The sequence below is a fragment of the Nestor notabilis genome, unplaced genomic scaffold (assembly GCF_000696875.1).
Source record: "Nestor notabilis isolate BGI_N333 unplaced genomic scaffold, ASM69687v1 scaffold4229, whole genome shotgun sequence".
NCBI classification, from domain to species: domain Eukaryota; kingdom Metazoa; phylum Chordata; class Aves; order Psittaciformes; family Psittacidae; genus Nestor; species Nestor notabilis.
In genome coordinates this window covers 23,503-44,264 of record NW_009943981.1, presented here as the reverse complement: position 1 = coordinate 44,264, position 20,762 = coordinate 23,503, and the positions used below count along the sequence as shown (strand labels likewise).

Below are 20,762 nucleotides of genomic sequence, written 5' to 3'. Positions count from 1 at the left end.
TCCCTACAGAAGAGGAAGACTAACTGAAATACTTGCCTTCCCATGAGGTTTTCTCAGGCTGTAAGAGGTGTGTGACTTGGCTGGGTGTTTGATCTACTTGTACTGAAAAGCACTGGTGGCTCAGTGAAGACATGAGCCTCTTGCAGGGATACATGTGGAGGGGCTGGACACAGCTGGGAAGTTACCTGTGAGCTTTCACCGGCTCCTGGGCTAAAACCAGCTTGGGAACGGCCACCTACACCCCAGTCACTCTCCACAGCCACACACAACGGAAGCCTTACTGAGGAGAACAGAATGGGACAAGGCTTTCCTACCTGTCTGCCCCTGTCCATGCGATCTTCAGGTCTCTGTGGGTAGCCCATGGGTCCGCCCAGCCCCTGGTAGTGGCTCGGCTGGTACTGGTTTTGGGACTGCAGCATGCGGTTCCAGGCGAGGAGAGGAGCAGCCCCAGCAGTTCTGCGCAGAGAGGAAAGGCACTGTGTGAGCTCAGCTCCACACCACACACCCCACATTTCTAGTCTCAGACAATAAATGATTTGTCTCAGAGCTAAGCACTGTCACACCCAGCCATGCCTGCAGTGGTACTGCAGACAGCCAAGGGATAAATCAGGGAGGGGGGAATATCTTCCAAGATTCTCCTACTGAAAGGCTGTTCTTGCTTACTGCTTCCTCCATCCACTTTACAAGCCCCAGACCCAGGTACTACCCCACGCAGCAAATTCAATTTTACAAATCAGAGATTGTCCACATTCCCTGGGAGGATTTTGTCCATCTTTTTACATTTTTAAGAGCAAATTTGCCAGTTCCTCCGCACTGCTCCTGACCATGGATTAAACCCCAGAGCTCCCCACGTTTGCTGAACGAAACACACCATCCAGAGAGTAAACACGTGCGATCCAGGAGAATGAGGCTTTCTTTTCTAAATGTCCAGACTCTTTCTGGGAGTCCATTCTTTCTAGTTAATTGCAGGTTGCAAATGAATTCTTACTGCGAGTATTCTGAATCTAGGGTAGGGGCCTTGGCTGCTTTTTCCCATCCATTATTCTGCTCAATATGTCAGAAGGTCTGATCGGGAAGAAACCTTTTCAAGTTCTATTGATGCCGTTTTCAATTGACCACGGTGACCTAGCAACATAAGCACTAATTGGCATGGACTGACTGACATTTGGTGTACAGTTTATATGGGAACGCAAATTCAACATCCATTATAAGCTAGTTTGCCACCCTAGATTACTGACAGCAAGAAATGTTTTAATTGCCTTCAAGTACCTATTCTAACATTACAATTATAAAGCAACAGGTATAATACAACAAATCATTGTTTGATTTAAAATATTTGGAAAAATGATACAGGCATGATATAGTCTTTAAAGCTGAGCTTGGGTAAGGGCACAATTCCTTGCAGAATTCACGTTTTGCAGCACTATCTATTGTTGTAAAGGGAAAAACACTGGATAGCGGAGCCAGTTAATCTCTCCTGACCCCTGCTTAAGAGGGAGTCAGCTGAGCGGAGCACGGCCAGCGAGCCGGGAGGCAGGAATTGCAGAGAGCATGAGCACTGTGGTTTGTATTTACCTGCTGCTCTGCTGAACTGAGTTACTCTGTGCTCTGCCTGCATTTGCTGCATTAAACTGGCAGGACTTCCACCCTGGAGGAGTCACCCTACCCAGAGGCTGATCTGTTCTTTCAAGCACACGTGAGGCTGAGGGAGGAGGTTTGACTTTCCTGCCCCAGGGAGGGTTCACAGCCAGTTCTACAAACTGAGCTCTGAGCAACTGAGGAAGCGATGCTGGGAGAAGGACTTTTAAACACGCGTTTCACCAGCAGGAGCAGAGGCAAAGCTGGAATCAAGGCAGGTACAGATGAAAATGCATGAAAACAGGCATTTGGACCTGAAGGCTTCCTGGCTTTGGATGCAAACTGATTTTAGTTTCACACTCAGCTGCTCCACCTCGTCAGATTAAGACCTGCCTGAATTTTAGGAAGGCAAAGGAAACTCCTACCATCTCTAGAAACAAAACAGCTTGATTCCTGCTTGTAAAGTACAAGTCTTACCTGATAAACATGCAACTGGTAAATACGATGTGCAATACAGGTAGTAAAAATGACGAGGCACAAAAGCCAAGCGACAGCACTGAACTGTGAGGCTTTATTCTTAGTTTGAGGCATGCCCAGAAATGCACAGTGGTACCCGAGTCATTCATTAGGAGGAGCAGCACTGTGTTTGAAGTTAACAGCACATTACACCTCTAGGGACTAAACACTCAAACCCAGTATTTTAAGAATGATACTCTTTTTGGTGAAGTATTTTGAGCACTGACTTCTTTTCCTCCCATTATTCCTAGGAAATGGCAAACTCTCCAGGATGAATACACTGCTCAGCCTTAAGGAAAACTACAGGGAATCACCTATGTGGCTCCAGCTCTTGGACTTCTCTGTCTCTACAACTTCGCGAATGTGCTTCTGACCAACACCCTCATTTGACATCACTCTGTATTTAGCACAGAGTTTAACCTTTTTATTAAAGTGCTGCTTAGTGAAAAGTTGGGATACTTAACAAATGAAACACATTAAGACCAATACCACTATTACGTTGGGACACCTTTTGCTTCAAGGCCACATGTGCAAAAGAGTAAAACTGTTGACTTTCAGTTCGAACCAGCACATATTCACTATATCAGGGACTGTACCTCCTCATCAGGGACTGGAGTGACAGGACAAGGGGTGATGGGTTCAAACTGAAACAGGGGAAGTTCAGGTTGGATACAAGACAGAAGCTCTTCCCTGTGAGGGTGCTGAGGCGCTGGCACAGGGTGCCCAGAGAAGCTGTGGCTGCCCCATCCCTGGCAGTGTTCAAGGCCAGGTTGGACACAGGGGCTTGGAGCAACCTGCTCTAGTGGAAGGTGTCCCTGCCCGTGGCAGGGGTTGGAGCTGGAGGAGCTTTAAGGTCCCTTCAGCACAAACCAGGCTGGGATTCTGTGATTCCAATTCAGTGTGCAGCAGGTAAAATAAAATTGGTGCCTCTCCACTCTCACAGGGAAGAAGTTCTGCCTTATGTCCAACCTAAATCTCCCTGTTTCAGTTTGAACCCATCACCCCTTGTCCTATCACTCCAGTCCCTGATTAAGGTCCCTCCCCAGCATCCTTGTAGCCCCCTTCAGACAATGGAAGCTGCTCTGAGGTCTCCACGCAGCTTCTCTTCTCTTCTCCAGGCTGAACAGCCCCAGTGTTCGCAGCCCGTAACTGCACCGATAAATTTAAAAGTAAGAAATCTTATGCAGGAGACAAGATCATCTGGATTGTGAAGAAGCAGCTTTACACTCTTGGGCTTTTATCACCTGTGAAGCAAAGGCTACTTGAGCCCCCACTGCAGTGCTCCAACCCTGAAACAGCACAAAGGCTCAAAGCTCTCCTGGCAAGGATGGGGCTTCTCGCTTATCCCTTGCCTGATGTCACAAATCAAGGATAGCAGAGCCTCCTGCCAACCCACTTCCCCTGAAAAGGCTGGAGCAGGGGCTGGCCTCTCCCTCAGTTACTTTCTTCCCGGGAGCAGAGGGGGTGGAGAACAGAAATTCCTCACTGCTCTCCCCTGTGCTCCTCGCTGCTCCGGGGCACCTGCAGCTGCAGCAGGAAGTGGGGACAGCCCTGGGGGTACCCATATGGGAAACCAGCAGCTCGCAGGGAATTAACTGGGAAGCTGAAAACCTCTCAGGGGGGTTGGTTCAAGAGGATCAGCCATTTCTCCTGCACCAAGCCTGTCTATCTTCATGTTTAAACTTTTGCTTAAGTCTCCGTGCTTGTCTCCGTATGGCGACTAACCCAACATCAGCCCTAAGCATCTGTTTGATTTGAAGATTTAGAGCTGATGTTGAGTGAGTTACATTTGTTTCCTAAATCAAACACGTTCCAAGAGTGTGGTAAAATTACTCATCCTCAGCACCAAAACTGGCAAGTTAGGGATTTTCATAAACTATTAAAGGTGTAACAAAGCACAATCAGGGAGTAAGTGTGCTGCTGGCACTCGAAAGCTAGCACAGCATTCTCCAAGCTTCTCCAAGCCTTGTTTTCTAGGTGATGATGACACATCTTCAGTTTAAAGTCACCTCAGGGGACGCCAGTTTCCTCCTCAAGTTTGGGAGCTGAATAGCGAGGTCAGTAGCACAACACTACAAGCAGATGGAATCACAAACACGGTCTGCAAAAATGCTCCAAAGTACTTGGGCAGTGTGTGGTCACCTCTAAAAATATTAGCACAAGCCAAGCACAGTAACCTTACGATAGGATTCAGATGAGAGGGACAGTCAATTACTACAATGGTAATAAAAATGTGTGTTTTGAGTGAGAAACAAACAATTTCTGGCTTTATATGTGAATTGAGAACTTCTTCCACTCTGCAAAACCAAACAGCCTGTTACACGACAGCAGTATAGCCCTGTTGAAGTAATGACAACTTACAGACCTGCAGCAGTACTTCACAAAACAGTACGCTGTAAATTGGATTTAATTAAGGTGTGGGAATAGCAATTCCCATGGACAAAGTAACATTAAAGTTTGTAATGCACGGTTCATTTATAATGCAATATTCCACGTTGATGTGGCACAGGGGAAGGGAGCCGGACGTGTTTCAATAGGGATCAAAATGGTTGCCATGGAAAGCGTGATTGTGAAGAGCTCAATAAATTCTCCCAAAGCTCATATTTTCAATGGTTAAAGCTTGCAAATAAACCCATGGAAAAAAAAGTTGTGCCTCAGAGTAGAAACTTCAAAGATCTCACATTCACTCTCATTCCTCCACAAACATAAATAAATATCATTATTCATAGCTTCCACAGGTACTCTGGAGTTTATAAAGTCCATCTGACTTAAGGACATACAACCTATCAATGAAGGAACGCATGTAAAACATCCCTTATTATCAAACCATGTCACATTCCTTCTATTCGATGGCACTTATTGGGCTGCAGATTCCATAATCCTTCCCTGAGTCCCTTCTGCATTTAATTCAGTTCAGTCTTAAGTAGTTAAAGAAACTGTTTTCAGTGGCAACTAATAACTACTGACCTACAGTGACACTGCCCTACAATAGGCTTGTCAGGCCTGAAAAACTTGTACCAAAGAAGCTGATTAGGACTTCAAGAGGTTTGTAGCAAGAATCAATGGCTCGTCTGTACTAATGCTGCGGCTGCGGCACAGAAATGATAAAAGTGGAACACCATTAGTTATGCCTCATTAAGCTCCACAGCCCTCCTAAAAAGAAATTTGTTTAGCCTGTCCAAAATCTAATGCAGTTTTAAGCTCTCTGTGTTCAATTTCACAGTATCTCAAAAGCTTCAATAAGATGAAGGCCAAAGAACCAAGAACGGTACCAAAGCACCAACAGTAAAGTTAATTTTGAAGTCTGAGTTTTAATGGAAAGTGTTTCTGCCTTCTTTTTTTTTCCCCATACAAAGTACTCGAGCCTTTTAAAGGATGAACAGCACATAGTGCAGTCACAAAGTAGAAATAAACCATGGACATTCATTAACTGAAATAAAACCTGTTGTATAGCAGCACTGCAACAAATTAAACAACAAAGTTCAAAACAAAGAGGGGAAAAAGCCTGGTGGAACCATGTACATCCCACCGGCTGCATTTTACACAACACCCACCCCTCCTGCCTTACCTTTGTGGTGTCTGCTGGAACAAGGGTGTAGGACCTCGCCAAGTCTCCTGGGGTCTAAGATCTAGAGGGTAAAACAAGGTGTTACAATAAACCAGAGTGAGCATACTGAAGGAACTGCGTTCCACTTACTCTTACATGTGGCTCAGAACTTGTGCCTTTGTGTGCATCAGTGGCAAGCTTTGTATATATCAATAAAGGCAACTTTTTCTTTTAGTATGGCAAATAAGCTTCTTGTTATAAAAGGAATGAATTTTAACTGCTACAGCTGGCGTTGGTTAATGCTTGGACATTCCACAGGTACCTTCTCTTGACGTTCTGAAAATGAAACCCCACCTCTGTTACTATAACAAGTGAAGGCTTCATTTGATATTTACATTTCTTACCAGTACAGCCATCAGTACATGAAACTATACAGCTACACAGACACATACCATCACAGCACACCATGCTTGTGAGCAACAAATGTGTAATACTCAAAATGTGTGCAAGTTTCCTCTGATTAGGCTAAGCTACGCTATAAAGCAAAGTAAAAGATTGACCAGAGCATGTAGAAGTGAACAGTTCCACTTTATTCACGTTTAAATATATAGAGAGAGAAAGAGTTATATTTAGGATGTATTTAAAGATAGTAAAAAAATGCTTAAAAGTTAACCTAGATAATGATAATATAATAATAAAAATCTGTTACCGATCTCTTGGATAATGACTGAATTAAACCTTTCTGGGGGAAACCCTGGCCAGAGACCTAACCCTGCAGTTGGAAGAAACTGCAGAGAAAAAGACCACCCACTTCTCAATTGTTTCTTCTGCCCAAAGTGACTCTTTACAAAGACGTGGCAGTAACAACACTGCTGTAGCAGGACTCGCAATTAAACGCTTGTTGTTCCTCTAAACAAACTGGTCAGTAAACAAGATAAAAGAAACAGCTCATCAATAGCTCCCGGTCAGCCCCAGCACTCAGAGTGCGTGTCAATCAAAAGCCTCCGCTTCAGCGACACCTTTGGTTGTTCTCAATGGTGTTTAAGTGTGACCTAATTTTAACAGCTGGTTCCAGAAGTTGTCTAATGGACGCGCTGCGGTGGGACGGTAACACCCGGTTCAACTGCCGATAGTCCAGTGCACTAAAGCTCTGCAGTGACTTGGGAGAAAAGGGGGAAGAAAATCCCCAGAGGGAAACGCTGTGCCCCCTAACTCTGCCTGGATTGTCTGCAGGCTGCAATGGCCTGACCTGGGCAGAAACCTCTCACAGCAGCACTCGAGCAGAGCTAATCCAGCCCAGCAATGCCTTGAATCCAGAAGGGTTTTATCTGTTTATTAAACATTACATGTATATACACACAGCAACCAACATACACACCTCTCTCTCTTAGTATATTTGACTCCATGTGTATTACACACAGATACATATTATTGTGAGCAACTGATGCTCGTAATCAGGTATAATCAGTTATTTCCTACACACTGCAACCAAACCAGCCTGAAGCACTGCAAGGAGTAAAGATGGGTGTGTGGCACTTTTATACTGATCAACCTGCGAGTTACAAGGACTTTCACATACATGAACAGGCTGTACTGACACAATGCTTTAGGGATGCTGTGTTTGCTTTTGAATACAAGATCAGTGCAACAGGAGAAAGCCCAGACCCATAATGCTGTCTTGAGCTGCTTTGGAGGAGAAAAGCAATACAGACACAAGATTAAACAGAAGCTTGAAATAAAGTACAAAGAATAAATCACTAAAATAATTAATTAAAACATTTGGTAAAGCCCAAGTGTGTCAACTTTTTCAATCAGAAAATATCCCAAGATGACTTTATTTTTAGTAATTACTAAGTCTCACAGACACCAGCACTGCAGAAGTTCATGTAATACAGAAGAACTGAGTCCTGCTAAGAATGTTTTCAGATGCATCCCCCCCTCCACCTGCTGCATGGATAAATGCCCCTGCATTATTTATCTATCACCTGCACAGATACCCTGTGCTTTATTACTACTGCCACCATCTGCAGTTCTTCATCTGCACCCTCAGGATGAGGGCTGGGGTTTGGCTCCATCACCACAACCAGCCCTGCAGCTCCCCTGGGCCTGGCTCAGTTCTCCTCTGCTTGCTGGAAACACAAACTACCAGAAAACCATCCTATATTCCAGGGTGAATAATGGCCACGTCTCCCCCATCCTTCTCCTGAGCCAGACAAGGCCCCCAAGCACCTGGACAATCACAGCCTAATACAGTTGCTCCCCCCGGCCCTCCCTGGTCAGATCTCCACGTTTTAATTGAGATTATTAACATGTTTTCCATTCCACCTCCAGGGTCAAATGGTGCTCTAGTGAAACCCAGCGAGATGATGCTGGGCTCGCCCTGGTACAGCACTTCCCATTCAAACAGACCCCTGCTTAAGGGCTGGTTAAAACCATGTGTCCTATTTAACCATTTTCTTTCCACTGGAACAAGCAAGGCCTCAGCTCTCCTGCTGTAACCACACTTTTGGCAGCTCTAGGGAACAGTTTAACAAAAAGTTTAATAAAATCATCATCAAAACATTAAAATCTTATGGCTCTGCCAGAGAGCAATCTTTGAGGGAAAAAGCTTGGAGCAGAAATTGCATTTCAAAAGGGTACAAAATGGGAGCAGAAATGACAACTAATCCTTTCTTTAGTCTTCACAACTTAGGCATTTCCTAGAGCTATAAGGCCAAACAAACTGCCTTCTCCAGCAGCTCAAGCAACAATTTATCTCATCAGTGTGGCAATCAAAGAGGAGATTCTGTGTTTACTGATTGCACTAATCAAAATCACTTTTCAAATGCAGCTAATTGACAAGTTTACTGACTGAGATGAAAGTCATAAATCAGCTATCCCGTGCTGCAGGGACCAAACCCACCATTCGCAGGGACTGCCACACTGCACTTGACTGCTCAACTTATCAGCACAGACAATTATTCATCAGCTGAAAATTGGTACGTCCAAGTCAAATCAGAGAACACCAGTAAGGAACACCCACAGCAGGCTCTTGAGAAGGAGATGGCCCTTTGCCTGACCGCATTGCCCTTCTAGAGGCTAATTTTACTTCACCAGATGTATCAAAACATAATGCCGAAGAAGTTGCTCTGCATCAAGGCCACAAAATGTGGGAATTTTAACCGCATCAGCTCTAGTTTTGAGGAATGTGTGGGTTCCGGGTGCTTCCCAATCCAGTCATGCCACAACATACAGCTCTTCTCTTACAATTATATGCTCCATCCCCAGCAGCGCTCAAGGCCAGGTGGGACAGAGCCTTGGGTGACATGGGCTAGTGTGAGGAGTCCCTTCCCATGGCAGGGGGGTGGAATTAGATGAACTTAAGGTCCTTTCCAACCCAAACCATTCTATGATATAGCTGATGAGTGTGACTTTGACACTAGAGATAACCTGCCCCATTAAGAAAACTCAGCATACGCCTTCCCAATCCTGATTTGATTTTCTAGTTGAAGGTATCTGTGCTTTGACAGAGACATTTGTGCTTGAACTGAACGGGTGACTGCAAAAGGCAAGGAGGTAGCCAAGCTGTCAGATCTAGGAAAGCCTTTTGGTACTCCTGGACAGAACACTGGGTGAAATCGGGCCACGTGCTCAATTCTGACCACAGATTTCCAATGGAGCCAGCACTGTCCATGCAGACCACTCCTGTTCAACAACTGTTCAACTCCTGCCACCTTCTGCAGCGAGGTTGAGAGAGCTGTGACACCCCTCATCTTCACAGGTTTGCTTGACACTCAACCCACACAATCCACAATGTGTTATGGTTTTGGGGGTATGGTCCCTTTTGCAAAAGCATCCTTCAGTGTGAACATCTGAAAGACTGGTTTCAGCAGAAGTTGTGGGCTCTGACCCTTGGAGGTATTCTTCTATCAAGGGTTTAAGCAAGTCTGACTCTACCTGGCAGAGGAGGAGTTAAGACACATGTGGTTCACTTGGCACTGGTAGTCCCAGGTGGCTTGGGCTGGATCCTGACCCACTGTCCAGGCAGCAGGATGCATTTCTGGAGCCCTTTCTAGGGAGCAAGCGTATCCCTCACACTCTTTAACCTGCATTCATCTCACTGACTGGGACAACTGTCTCCATGCCTCTGCTAAATAATGAGGCACTGAAAGAAAGATGGTCTCCAAATACCGAGTCAACTGTTGCTGTAATTTGTTGTACAGACTTCACATTGCAGTCAATTTAAATCAGAAATTCATTAGAGCTTAAGACCAGCCTACTGGGACAGCTTGGTTGGCAGAAGAGGAGAAACACAACAGAATTAACTGACAAAGAATCCCATTTGCAGCATGTTGCACTGTGGTCTCCCATGAAAATAGAGAGTGCCAGGAACCAGCTTCCCGACTCTGGGATGAAAAGCCCTGGAGAGCAACAGCAGGCACAAAATCCCTGCTTTGTGAAAAGCCTTTGTACAACTGCAGCTGGAGGGACTGGAGGTTGACCTGGCACCTCTCTTTACTTCAAGAGCAGAAAAGCAGGAGCTCAACCTCTGCCTAATGGGAAAAGCAGCAGTAAGGAAAGGGCACGAGGAGGTGAGGGGAAGCCTTGCTTTCAGGTTTGCCAGGCACACCTGCAGAACAGCAACTGGGGATACCTGAGGCAGCCTGGGGGTGAGGAAGGGGTAGGAGATGAGGGGAAGAAGGGACATGTGAAAGAAAGCCACCAGACACATTTTCTGAGGCCAACAAATGCACTGGGATTTCACATCCATCAGCAGATTTAAGCCTTCTCAGTTTGACAGAATGATGGCACTGGGGCATATCTGCATGTGGAGTGCTTCCTCTACAACACAAGGTGCTCAGGTGCCATGAGGACAAGAGCTTTGTAAGTACCTAATTGGCAAGATTACGTACATAAAGCAGAGACAACTGCTCTGAAATAAACAGACTCTATAATAAGACTTGAGCTTCAGAAGACACGAACAGCAGTACAGGGACTGATGGGCTCATGAATGCTTCCCCTCTCCTCCAAACCACACAGGCTTTCTCTTTTTGGAGATGAATACAGAAACTGTGATGCCTGTCTGCTAGTTCTGCCTTCTCACTCCCCACACTCTTCTCTTTAGATCACACTTCTTGTTTAACTTGTTTTCCTTTAATCCAAGTTAATAGCTCCAGGTTCTCATAGCCAATCCATGTCTCCACTTAAACCAACCTGATTCCTTGCATAAGAAAGCTTCTGCACCCATTACTCAACTACTCTTCATCTACTTTGGGACTGGACAATACATTTAATTCGGAGTGGCCACTGGTGAATAAATATTCACTGTTTCAGATGCTGCAGAAATGCACATCAAGCATAAAAAGGCTGACAGCTCCACTATGCAGTAATCTGGGCTGCTATACGTGACAACATGTTGGAGTTCAGACCTTACCTGTGTCAGCTGTTTAAACTTCAAACACCTGCATAATTCAATATTGCAAGAATTCAAGTGAACAGGGAGAAGTTCTTACTTTAAAGCACCTTTTACAGAGTTTAGCCAAGTCTCCTCCTGCCTCAAGCCCACCACTACAGAAACACAGCTTCTGATCACAAAGAGACAGGACCCTTAACTAGTGCCCTTTGCACAAGCAGTTCCTTCCCAGAATGAAGAACTCCACACTAGGTCACACCCAGGATTTATCTTAGCACTTGCAGTGAGCCACTCGTTCACCAAGCCAGGAGCAGTGGCACCCCTGACCTCCCGACTGCCTCCTACAACCTCTTTGCAGGAGTTGCAAGCACCTACCATAGGCAGGAGAAGCCAGTGCAGGACTGTGAATTAGCCATTCTGGTTGCCTGGCACCTCAGCACCAACCACAGCTCTTCTGTCAGCCCTACAATCTCTTCTGATCTGCCACCAAGCCTTGTGCATGAATTATTTTCTGCGGCCAGCATCCGCCTCTTAATCTCTTCAGAAACAAACACCAAGCTTTTACTAAGCCTGCTGATGGTGGTGATGCTGAGATTCAGCCACATATGGAATACACTCAGATAACTAGGAACCCTTGGCAGACAAAGGGCTATTTTTCCTATTGCATATGAATACTGGGCCCAGTATTCAAAATGAGATCTCACTTCCAGGCACATAACTGCATTTTAGTCCATTTCACAACAGCAATTCCATAAAGAAAGAGCAATAGGGAAGAGCAACACAAGGTTGATGAAGACAGATGCCTGACTCCACTTTTTATTTGTAATAGTGCAATGGCCCAAACTGGAACTGTAATGTTTTTCAAGCTGTGAGCTGTAGGAAGCAGAACCCACTTACTTGACAACAACTTAGGAATCTGCTGCTGCCCACTCAGAAGTGGTCTGGCGTAGGGGCTCCCGTAAGCTCCAAGAGGTACTGCGTTGGCATACATTCCTGGCATCCCTCTCTCCCTTGGCATCGTATGACTATTATGGGTAAAAAACAGAGAGGAAAAAGAACAGGATGTTTTTATGACTGCCATGCTCCAGCACAGCTGCTCCCCAGCCCATCGAACGCCCCAGCTCTCTCCAGTGTGCCAGTGGAGATGTGCACAAGCACGGTGCAGTGACTCGCGTACAGATGAGGGTCCCACGCACACCACAAAGGAAGCACATGCCCTGTGCTGGAGTTTCTACAGCCAGCCCCAGTGAGCAGAAAACCATGTATTTATTTCCTGCAAACTGCTGAACTGCTGCCACATTTCCTGAGAAGTGAGAGCTGGGAGATGTGGGACTTGCAGACACTGGTGTGTCCATGTCTGCCAGGCCTCAGCTGTTCTTCCTGTGCAGAACTACATTCCCATTGAGATTTTGATGCTTGTGGGGTCTGCCACCTGGACAGCAATTTAATGGGACATCCCATGTGATCAGCTACACTTTTATTTTTGTAACTGTGACATGGAAGAATAGAATACAAGAACCTTGGAGAGGGGCTTTGGACAAGGGCCTGTAGGGACAGGACAAGGGGAATGGCTTGACCCTGCCAGAGGGGAGATTGAGATGAGCTCTGAGGCAGAAGCTCTTCCCTGTGAGGGTGCTGAGGCGCTGGCACAGGGGGCCCAGAGAAGCTGTGGCTGCCCCATCCCTGGCAGTGTTCAAGGCCAGGTTGGACACAGGGGCTTGGAGCAACCTGCTCTAGTGGAAGGGGTCCCTGCCTGTGGCAGGGGGGTAGGGCTAGAAGAGCTTTAAGCTCCCTTCCAACACAAACCAGTCTGGGATTCTATGAAGACGGTTCATGAGCAGACTATACAGCACATATGCAGCACTACTTAGTTGCTCACAGTTTAATTTTATGTGCTAGTATAATAACGTCCTTTAAAGCACTCTCTTTTCTGGCTCTATAAACGTATGGCTCCTTGCACTGCCCAGTAAGGAAAACCATTGTATTTTATGTGTACTACACAACCCCAGCTCACTCTCTCATCCTGTACTCAGAAGCACTCTCATACTACACTGCAGCACTGGAGAAAGTTACTTGGATTTTTGCAGAACTAATAAAAACTGACTGTGGCAATGCCTTGAGAAGCGGATTGTATGGTGCAGTGTGTGCTTTGAACAAGAGTTTTTAAAATGTCTTCATTTTTAAAAGCATAAAAGACATTCCTGTCTTTGTAACAGTCTTAATCATCACTTGTGAGCAATATGCTCATTGTACTTTCTGTACTTCAAGCCAGTATCCAGAAAAAAAGCTTGAAGGAACCCCTAGGAAAGCTAGGGGAAAAAAAAACCCTCAAAACCTAAACCCCAAACCAAGAAGAATGCAAGTCATTACCACATCACTGTAATACACGGGTTTCATCAATGTCGAATTGAAATATCAGATGCCAAAGTTTCCAACACAGAACACCAGCACCTCATCTCTGACAGTCCATCCCCATCCCTTCTGCTCATCTAAAAAGCAATTGAGGGGCACAGCCACCTCAGCAAGGCAGCCCACAGCCATGCCACCACTCACCCTAAAGTTCTGAATGCCGACTGGTCCAGGTGCACTGGTTTTCTTTCTCTGTTGAAGCCCAGCTGTGGTCTCCAGGGCCTGCCATCATTGTTGGTTTTTTCCCAGTCTCCTGGCTTCAGAACTGGAGCAGGTTTCCTTAACAGGAAAAACAGATCCATAAATACTTCCCAGAGCAAACACCCAGATTAAGCAATGGAACTATCTGAAAACCGACAACTGACACTTACTTTGCACCTGGTAACACCGTAGCCTTGAAAACAAAGTTCTCATCAAACTGTGGATCTTTGAAAGAGATGCTGGAAGAAAATAATTGAGGATTAGGTTTTCTCAACGATTAATCAAGATGAAAAAGTACCTGCTGCTTAGTTAACACTGATGTACACAACCAAAGTAAGATTCAAGAACTCACAACTTAAATGGCAAAATGCATTTCTTGCACATGGATGCACCAACTATACTGGACTTGGATTACTTTGGCCTCTCAGTTATTTTCCACAGGGTGACTTTTTCCTCCCCTCTCTCAACAGCCAGTCCAAAAGGAAGTTTCATGTCTAAAAACCAGTCCTCTGCATGGTAATGAAAGTATCTTCTGCAGACACCTGAGTACAAATCCTCTAGTCAAAGCACTGATTGTACTTGAAGTTCAAAGGCTGCCACAGGACAGACAGGAAGGGTATCAGCTTCCATGCAGCCTAGTCAAGAGTGTACAAACCAGAGGAGTGGGATTTCCTGGGATGGGAAGTTTTTACCCTAAAAGGCAGCTTTGCAATTGCATGCAGTTCCCATGGAGGAAAATACACCTATTTTCAGTGACACCTCACAGACCCTGCATTTTGAGCTATTTAGTATTAGACAAGCTAAACAGTAATAGAGCAGAAAGTCACCAAAAGCTTGATTTCTGTTGGTGCAGTGCATTATGCAGAAGTTTGGGTTTGCTCTAGGAAAATTCATCCACACTCCTGGCAATTCCAATCTTCCAATCTCCAGTATCAAAGTCTCTGGTAGGTCCCACTAGGGACACATGTGAAGCACACACCACCAACCTGCTCCCTGTTCTCTCACTACCATGTAGAAGGATGCTTGGGATGCCAAGAAAGATAAAAGCAAAGAGCCAAGCAGAATAACTTCCCTCTTCCAGCTGGGTTTCAGCTCACAGAATGAATGAGACTTGAAGGAAAGAGAGTAATGGTCCCTTGGAAAACTCACCCAAATTTGCAACAGCTGAAGAGCAGAACCATGACTGCTCATACTATCTCTATAGACAGGAAGAAAAATCCTTGCGATAGAGAAATAGACAGGAGCATAAAACAATTCAAACCTCCTGACAGCAGCAGATAGAAAGCCACAACCTACCTTTAACTCATCACTCAAAGTAACTAAATCCCCATTTCAGAACATCCTTTCTACAATACCCTGACAAGCCACAACTTAGCATTTCCCATTGCCTGTAGACAGTTGTTTTAGTTGAATCAAGTTATGCCTCTGTGGAGGAAAAAATCACACAGAGAGATCACAAGTGATTATCAGTGTCTCAAGTACCTTATGTGGCTCAAGAAGTGAGAGGTTCCAGGCTCAAGCCTTACATCCCTGTCATACTGTGCCAAATGAAGTGAGGAGGACACACAGCACACTAAATCCACAGAAATTTGCTGTCAAGCGCAAGAGTAATTAAAATCTTCTGTGACCACAAGAGATTTACCCTTGGAAACTCTGCACTGTTTTTTATTCAGCATGAAGTTTCTTATTACTCTCCCAAACATCACACTCAGGCAAAGTTACTATTACTCCTTTACTTCTTAAAGACATGAAGCTTACATTCTCAACGATCCTCTGGGAATTGCTAGGAAGAAAAACGGATACAAATGCAAGAGGCAAACCTCAAGAGCTGGAGGGCTTTTGATCAATACCCAATTCTGTCTGAGGCTTGCTCTCATGAATGTTTGGGGTCTTTTCACTTAAAAGGCTTGATACAGCCCATCAGCATCTGTGGGTGCTGCTCTTTGCTTGCCAAAGAGCCAGAAGTCCCACCAGAGAGTGAGCAGAAAAGCACCAGCAGCAGAGATGAGGTATTTCTGAAGGGATGAAGCACACGGGTTTGAAGCACTGGGAAGCAGCAACACTGGACAAGCCTGCAGGGCGCACACTGCGCTCTGCTCACCCACCCCTGCCCACAGTACCTTGGATTCCATTCTCACAGAAAACCAGAAATGCTTAAAATAAAAGCTCCAATTTTATGAAGAGATGGACTCTCGCAAATTGAACACCACAAAACACCGAGTGAAATGAGTCTGATCACTGCATTTTGCACATCACTGCATCAAACAGTGATGTGCCTTCTTCTCACCTGACTGCAGAATTCTGGGTAAGATCACGCAGCATTGGAACCGGGGACTCCACTGTCCTGGAGAGAGAAAAACCTCGTCAAAACACCATCCAATGTATTTCTTACCATTTGCTCCACCTTCTCTGTTGCTACCACTCCTGTTCCTCTGCCAACTAAGCCTGTGACACACAAAAGAGGTTTCCAAATTAACTTGCCTTTCCCCTAAATCAAATACTTCTATACGCAATGAAATTATTGAATCCTTATGTCTTAATGCCATCGCTTTTGCAGCTGATCTCTGTGGATTCTCTAGTGTCTAATGGTGGGTTCACACCCTTCCCAGTGCCCAGCAGCCTGTTGACAAGCCTCTGAACCTTGGAAACCTCCCTGTTTGTTTGATTGTCTATAATGGCAGAAGAAGACCAGAGAGACAGACACATGCAGACAGCATGTAGACACAAGCCTGCCTCACCAGGAGGAAAAAGGTTTTGAAGTAAATAAATTATAAATGTATTTATATAAAACGTTAGCAGCTGTTTTCCTTCAGCACTTAAAGCACTTGAAGTCTCCTTTCTAACTGAGATACACCTGCTCAAATACACCTGCATGGAATCACGGCATGGTTTGTGTTGGAAGGGACCTTAAAGCTCCCCCAGTTCCAACTCCGGCCCCGGGCAGGGACACCTTCCACTAGAGCAGGTTGCTCCAAGCCCCTGTATCCAACCTGGCCTTGAGCACTGCCAGGGATGGGGCATTCACAACTTCCTCTTCTTCTTCCTGCATTGCTATTCCCTCCAAGCCCAGCTCTGACTTGCTCATATTCTTTGCCAGCCATGCCCGGAATAGAGAAATGTATATTAGTGTGACCTAGGATCCATTATCTATCCAACAGAATCAGAGTGTTTGTGCATTTAATGCAAATGAGTTAGTGAACACCTGCCTGTGCCTCTAAGCGAGGTTAGATAAATGAATGCATATCCTGCAAGGCAGAGATGGCACTGATAACTTCCCAAACTAAATGCATTATCTAGAAAACAAAAAGTATTAGCATTTTTTATATGTGTAGCTGGTAACAGTCCTGAATTTAGTGCTATGGTCTGAATGGAAACCAGAAAAATATATCTAATATATCTCTATCTGGATTTTTCTCTAATACAATTAAGATTAGCATATAAAAAGCAGAGTTGTTGGGGTTTTTTTAAACAGCATGCACTATTGGAAATTACATCAGACTGCATTAAATTAACACTCATAGAAAGCAGAGGCCAAAACACCACGACCTTACTGAATGAGGCCACTGATCACTGCTACTTCTATTATACAGGCCCCGTTCACCTATTAAAGTTCAAACATTACTAAATACATAAAAATCAGATGACAAACAAAAAAGATTCATCAGCAATTAAACACAGGCATCAGAGCACTTTACAGATTTCTGATGCTGCTTTAAAGCCTAGTTCTGAAATAAAAGAAGAATAGGATCATAGAATGAAGCTTTACTTGCTTGGATTTTTATACATGCTGATGGTTAGCCACACACTACTAAGAAACCTGGCGGGAGAAGCATGTTTAACCTCAGAACTGAACACATTGCCTTGTCAGGAGTTTTGGGTTTCTTGTTGAGGGCACAAAGATATTTACTTAAGCGCAGAGATAACTGAAGGCATCAAACAGCCTGTTCCAAAAGCCATACTCACTGGTCTGGAAGAACAGCATTTTCATTCAGTGTAAGCTTGCCCTGGATCCCATGGCACAGCTCTGGGGGAATATCCACTGGCTATGGAAGAAACAATTCTTCAGCTGAAGCACTTTATTAGTCCTCCAACCCTCACCACTTCCACAATCCGTTCAGGACAAGCACAACCTACCTCTGTGGTTTTGGTCTTGTACTGTTCCACAATGAAGTCACAAAGCGGATGGTGTTTTCCAACAAAGAGAACATCACCACCAAGGCTGTTCCTTCTGCCTAAAGATGAAGAGAAAGGGATAAGAGTTCTGAGCAAAGACGGAAGGAAGGAGCACAGCAGACCAGCACACCTACTGACATCTCCACTAAAGGAAAGCTTCACTGTGATTTAGGAGAAAGCTTTGAGCATTCCCTCAGAGCGTGTCTCTGCCCAGAACAGGATGCCTCTGGTCACAAGAGTAGTTGTCAGACAGTAAAACAATTGGAATCTTGTGTTCAATGGCAGGAATGTTGAATTTAGGATAATGCTGAAAATACAGCCAGGCTGGGTACAATAAAACCAAACACCCCAAAAACCCCCAAACCTGCCAAGCAGTTTACAGGAATCAGCTATTATTTTTGTATAGCGGAGAAAGTAACACACAGTATTTGCCTACAGAAGCTGAACACAAAGCTTCCCATCCCATAACTGAACACAGCCAGCCTGCTGGTCAGAAAAGCCAGCACACCTCTCAAGTGGTACCATCAACCCTAACCATGGAAACAGAGTTTATTCTTCTGATTGTACATGTTCATCTAACAAGTACTGTGGCAGTGTGTACTGGTAGAAGCTTTCCACACAATTAAGCTTCCATCTGATTTTCAGCCTAAATCTTATGCAGATCTACTTGAGTAGAAGTAAAAGCCACAAAACCAAATCCATTGAGGATCATTCTAATTGCCAGCATGATCCATGAAGAAGAGGCCTGCTGTAACTCAATCCATCCGAACATCTGCTATACCTTGCTCATAGAAACATGGAATGGTTCAGGTTGGGACCTTAAAGCTGATCCAGTTCCAACCCCCTGTCATGGGCAGAGACACCTTCCACTAGAGCAGGCTGCTCAATTTCACACTTCATTTAGGGTGAAACACAGTTGAATAACAACCTGTAGCAGAATACCCCAGTTCTTACTTTCTTCAGGGGTAAGGTCAGGGTACACCTCTTCCAGGGCAGCTCTCAGGCGTCGCTCATCGACAAACGGCAATAGCGCAACACCTAGAAAACCAGAACAGTATTTGCTTGTAGTTCTTGGGAAAGGAGAAACCAGCATGGAAAACTCCAATAGCTTCTGCACCCAAGGAACAACTGCTGCACCAGTCACAGGAAGGAAACCCCTACGCTGACAGAGGTTGTGACCCTAGAGGCTGTTGAGAGAAAACAGCTCCGTGGTAGCGGAGGTTGAAAGCGAAGTTTGTCTCCAACCCCCCTCCATCTTCCTCCTCCCATCTTGAATAGACACTAGGAAGCAGCCACCTCTACCCACACATGCCTTGTTTAGGAGCAAGAGATGCTCAGTAGGACAGTCACCATTTGTCTCATATGCTACAGATACTCCCCTCCTGCTGCTTTATTCTTATTCATTTCTTAAGAGACAACAATGGAAGCAATCACTCCAAGTTCAGCAGCAAGGTGATGCAGATACCATCCATCAGGCACTATTCATGCCAGCTATTCATTTTAATAACACGAAGGCTCCTCTCAGGATCCAAATCCCTCACTAGAGAGCACATCTCAGAGCCCACTCAATCACACTGGATGAGGCTGGAGAACTGCCTTCCCTGGTATGCTCCAGGGCATGTTTTCTTCTATTATAGAATCCAAAAAAGCACCAAGAAACTTAGTATGAAAACTCTTCAACGATTCTGTCACCCTTCTTATTGGCTGGAATCTGGAGTAATTATTTTAGTTTTTATTTTATTTCCCTTACCATGAACACTTGGAGCTTTTCCTGGCCAGGACAACAGCAAAGGCTTTTTACTCAGCCGATACTCATAGCTTCATATTTGTGCCCGTACCAGCAGGCAGATCTCAGATGTGTTTGTCATCACTGCAAGGTGCAACACTCCCAAGGACTTTAGACTTCCACAGGCTTAAGATTCCCAGTCTAAAACCTGGTCTGCCTGAAACACTTTTGCTTCAGAAGTTAGATCTTGGCGTGGCTTTATTAAAACAAATACTATTGTCCTAGAGCTGAAGGGAAGGGGACAACTTAAACTTTTAACGTGTAATTCCAAGGTGCCTTCTCCTCAGAAATCCAGTTTGGAATGAACCGTACATAATATGTTAAATATGTCAGAAGTTTATCTGAATCAGAATTATGTTCAGCCCACTGTAACCCAGCAAGGAGCAGAGCTTCCAGCCTGCTGCTGCCAACCTCACCAACCCCTGCTTGGGAAGGGTGAGGAGAATCTTCACACAGACTGACTGCTGCTTTATCACAGACAGCACCAGACCTCAGCCATGTCCAGGTTTCAGCTGGAACATAACTACTTGTGAAGGGAAACAGTGATAAGCCTCTCCTGGAAAACAAACAATTTATTTTCACCTTCACACCACACTTGTAGAATGACACCAGAAAGGAAGTGTTCATAACCTGGAGATCGCAAAAGGATCAAAGCTGAGCTTTCAGAAGCATGATCACATGTCTAAAAGGAAGATCTTCAAACATTTCATTAAGAGGACAAGGTATAGTAGGTGCTTTTAAACGCATACAGTCTGCACTTCCAGCTTGGAAAATATTTGTTTCACAACTGCCTAAGCACGAGAATTCCAGATGTTAATCCAGACAAAGAGTTTATAATGTCATTAAGCATTAAATGAATCAAAAGTAACTTCACAGGCTGCTGAAAGCATGTGGGAGCTACTTAAAGCATTACTGCTTCAGACAATAGATAACTGGACTAAAGCACCAAGAAAAGCTGCCAGAGTTACTGCAGGGGTAAGAAAGAGCTTCAAGTTACAGGGGGAAAACCTGCTATGCCACACAACTCGTAATGCCTGGCTATATTCTCTTTGATTATGGAACACTGTCCCGAGCCAGATACGCCTGCCTCTGACTGTGGCCATGCCAAATCAGAGGTAAGCTTCCCTGGGGGAAGGTTCACAGGACCACTGCTGTCAGCA

General features: G+C 44.9%; 1 protein-coding gene across 1 annotated transcript in view; it reads right to left on the bottom strand.

Annotated features, from left to right (window-relative positions):
• XRN2 (5'-3' exoribonuclease 2) overlaps nt 1-20,762 on the bottom strand; it is a gene marked incomplete at its 5' end in the record, with an annotated part of 42,405 nt that overhangs the window by 4,305 nt on the left and 17,338 nt on the right. Inside the window, 9 exons of the mRNA XM_010022210.1 lie at nt 315-456; nt 5,663-5,723; nt 11,931-12,058; nt 13,587-13,721; nt 13,814-13,882; nt 15,931-15,987; nt 17,607-17,686; nt 17,778-17,875; nt 18,771-18,854. Coding sequence (XP_010020512.1) covers nt 315-456; nt 5,663-5,723; nt 11,931-12,058; nt 13,587-13,721; nt 13,814-13,882; nt 15,931-15,987; nt 17,607-17,686; nt 17,778-17,875; nt 18,771-18,854 — 854 coding nt within the window. The remainder of the gene's footprint in view (nt 1-314; nt 457-5,662; nt 5,724-11,930; nt 12,059-13,586; nt 13,722-13,813; nt 13,883-15,930; nt 15,988-17,606; nt 17,687-17,777; nt 17,876-18,770; nt 18,855-20,762) is intronic.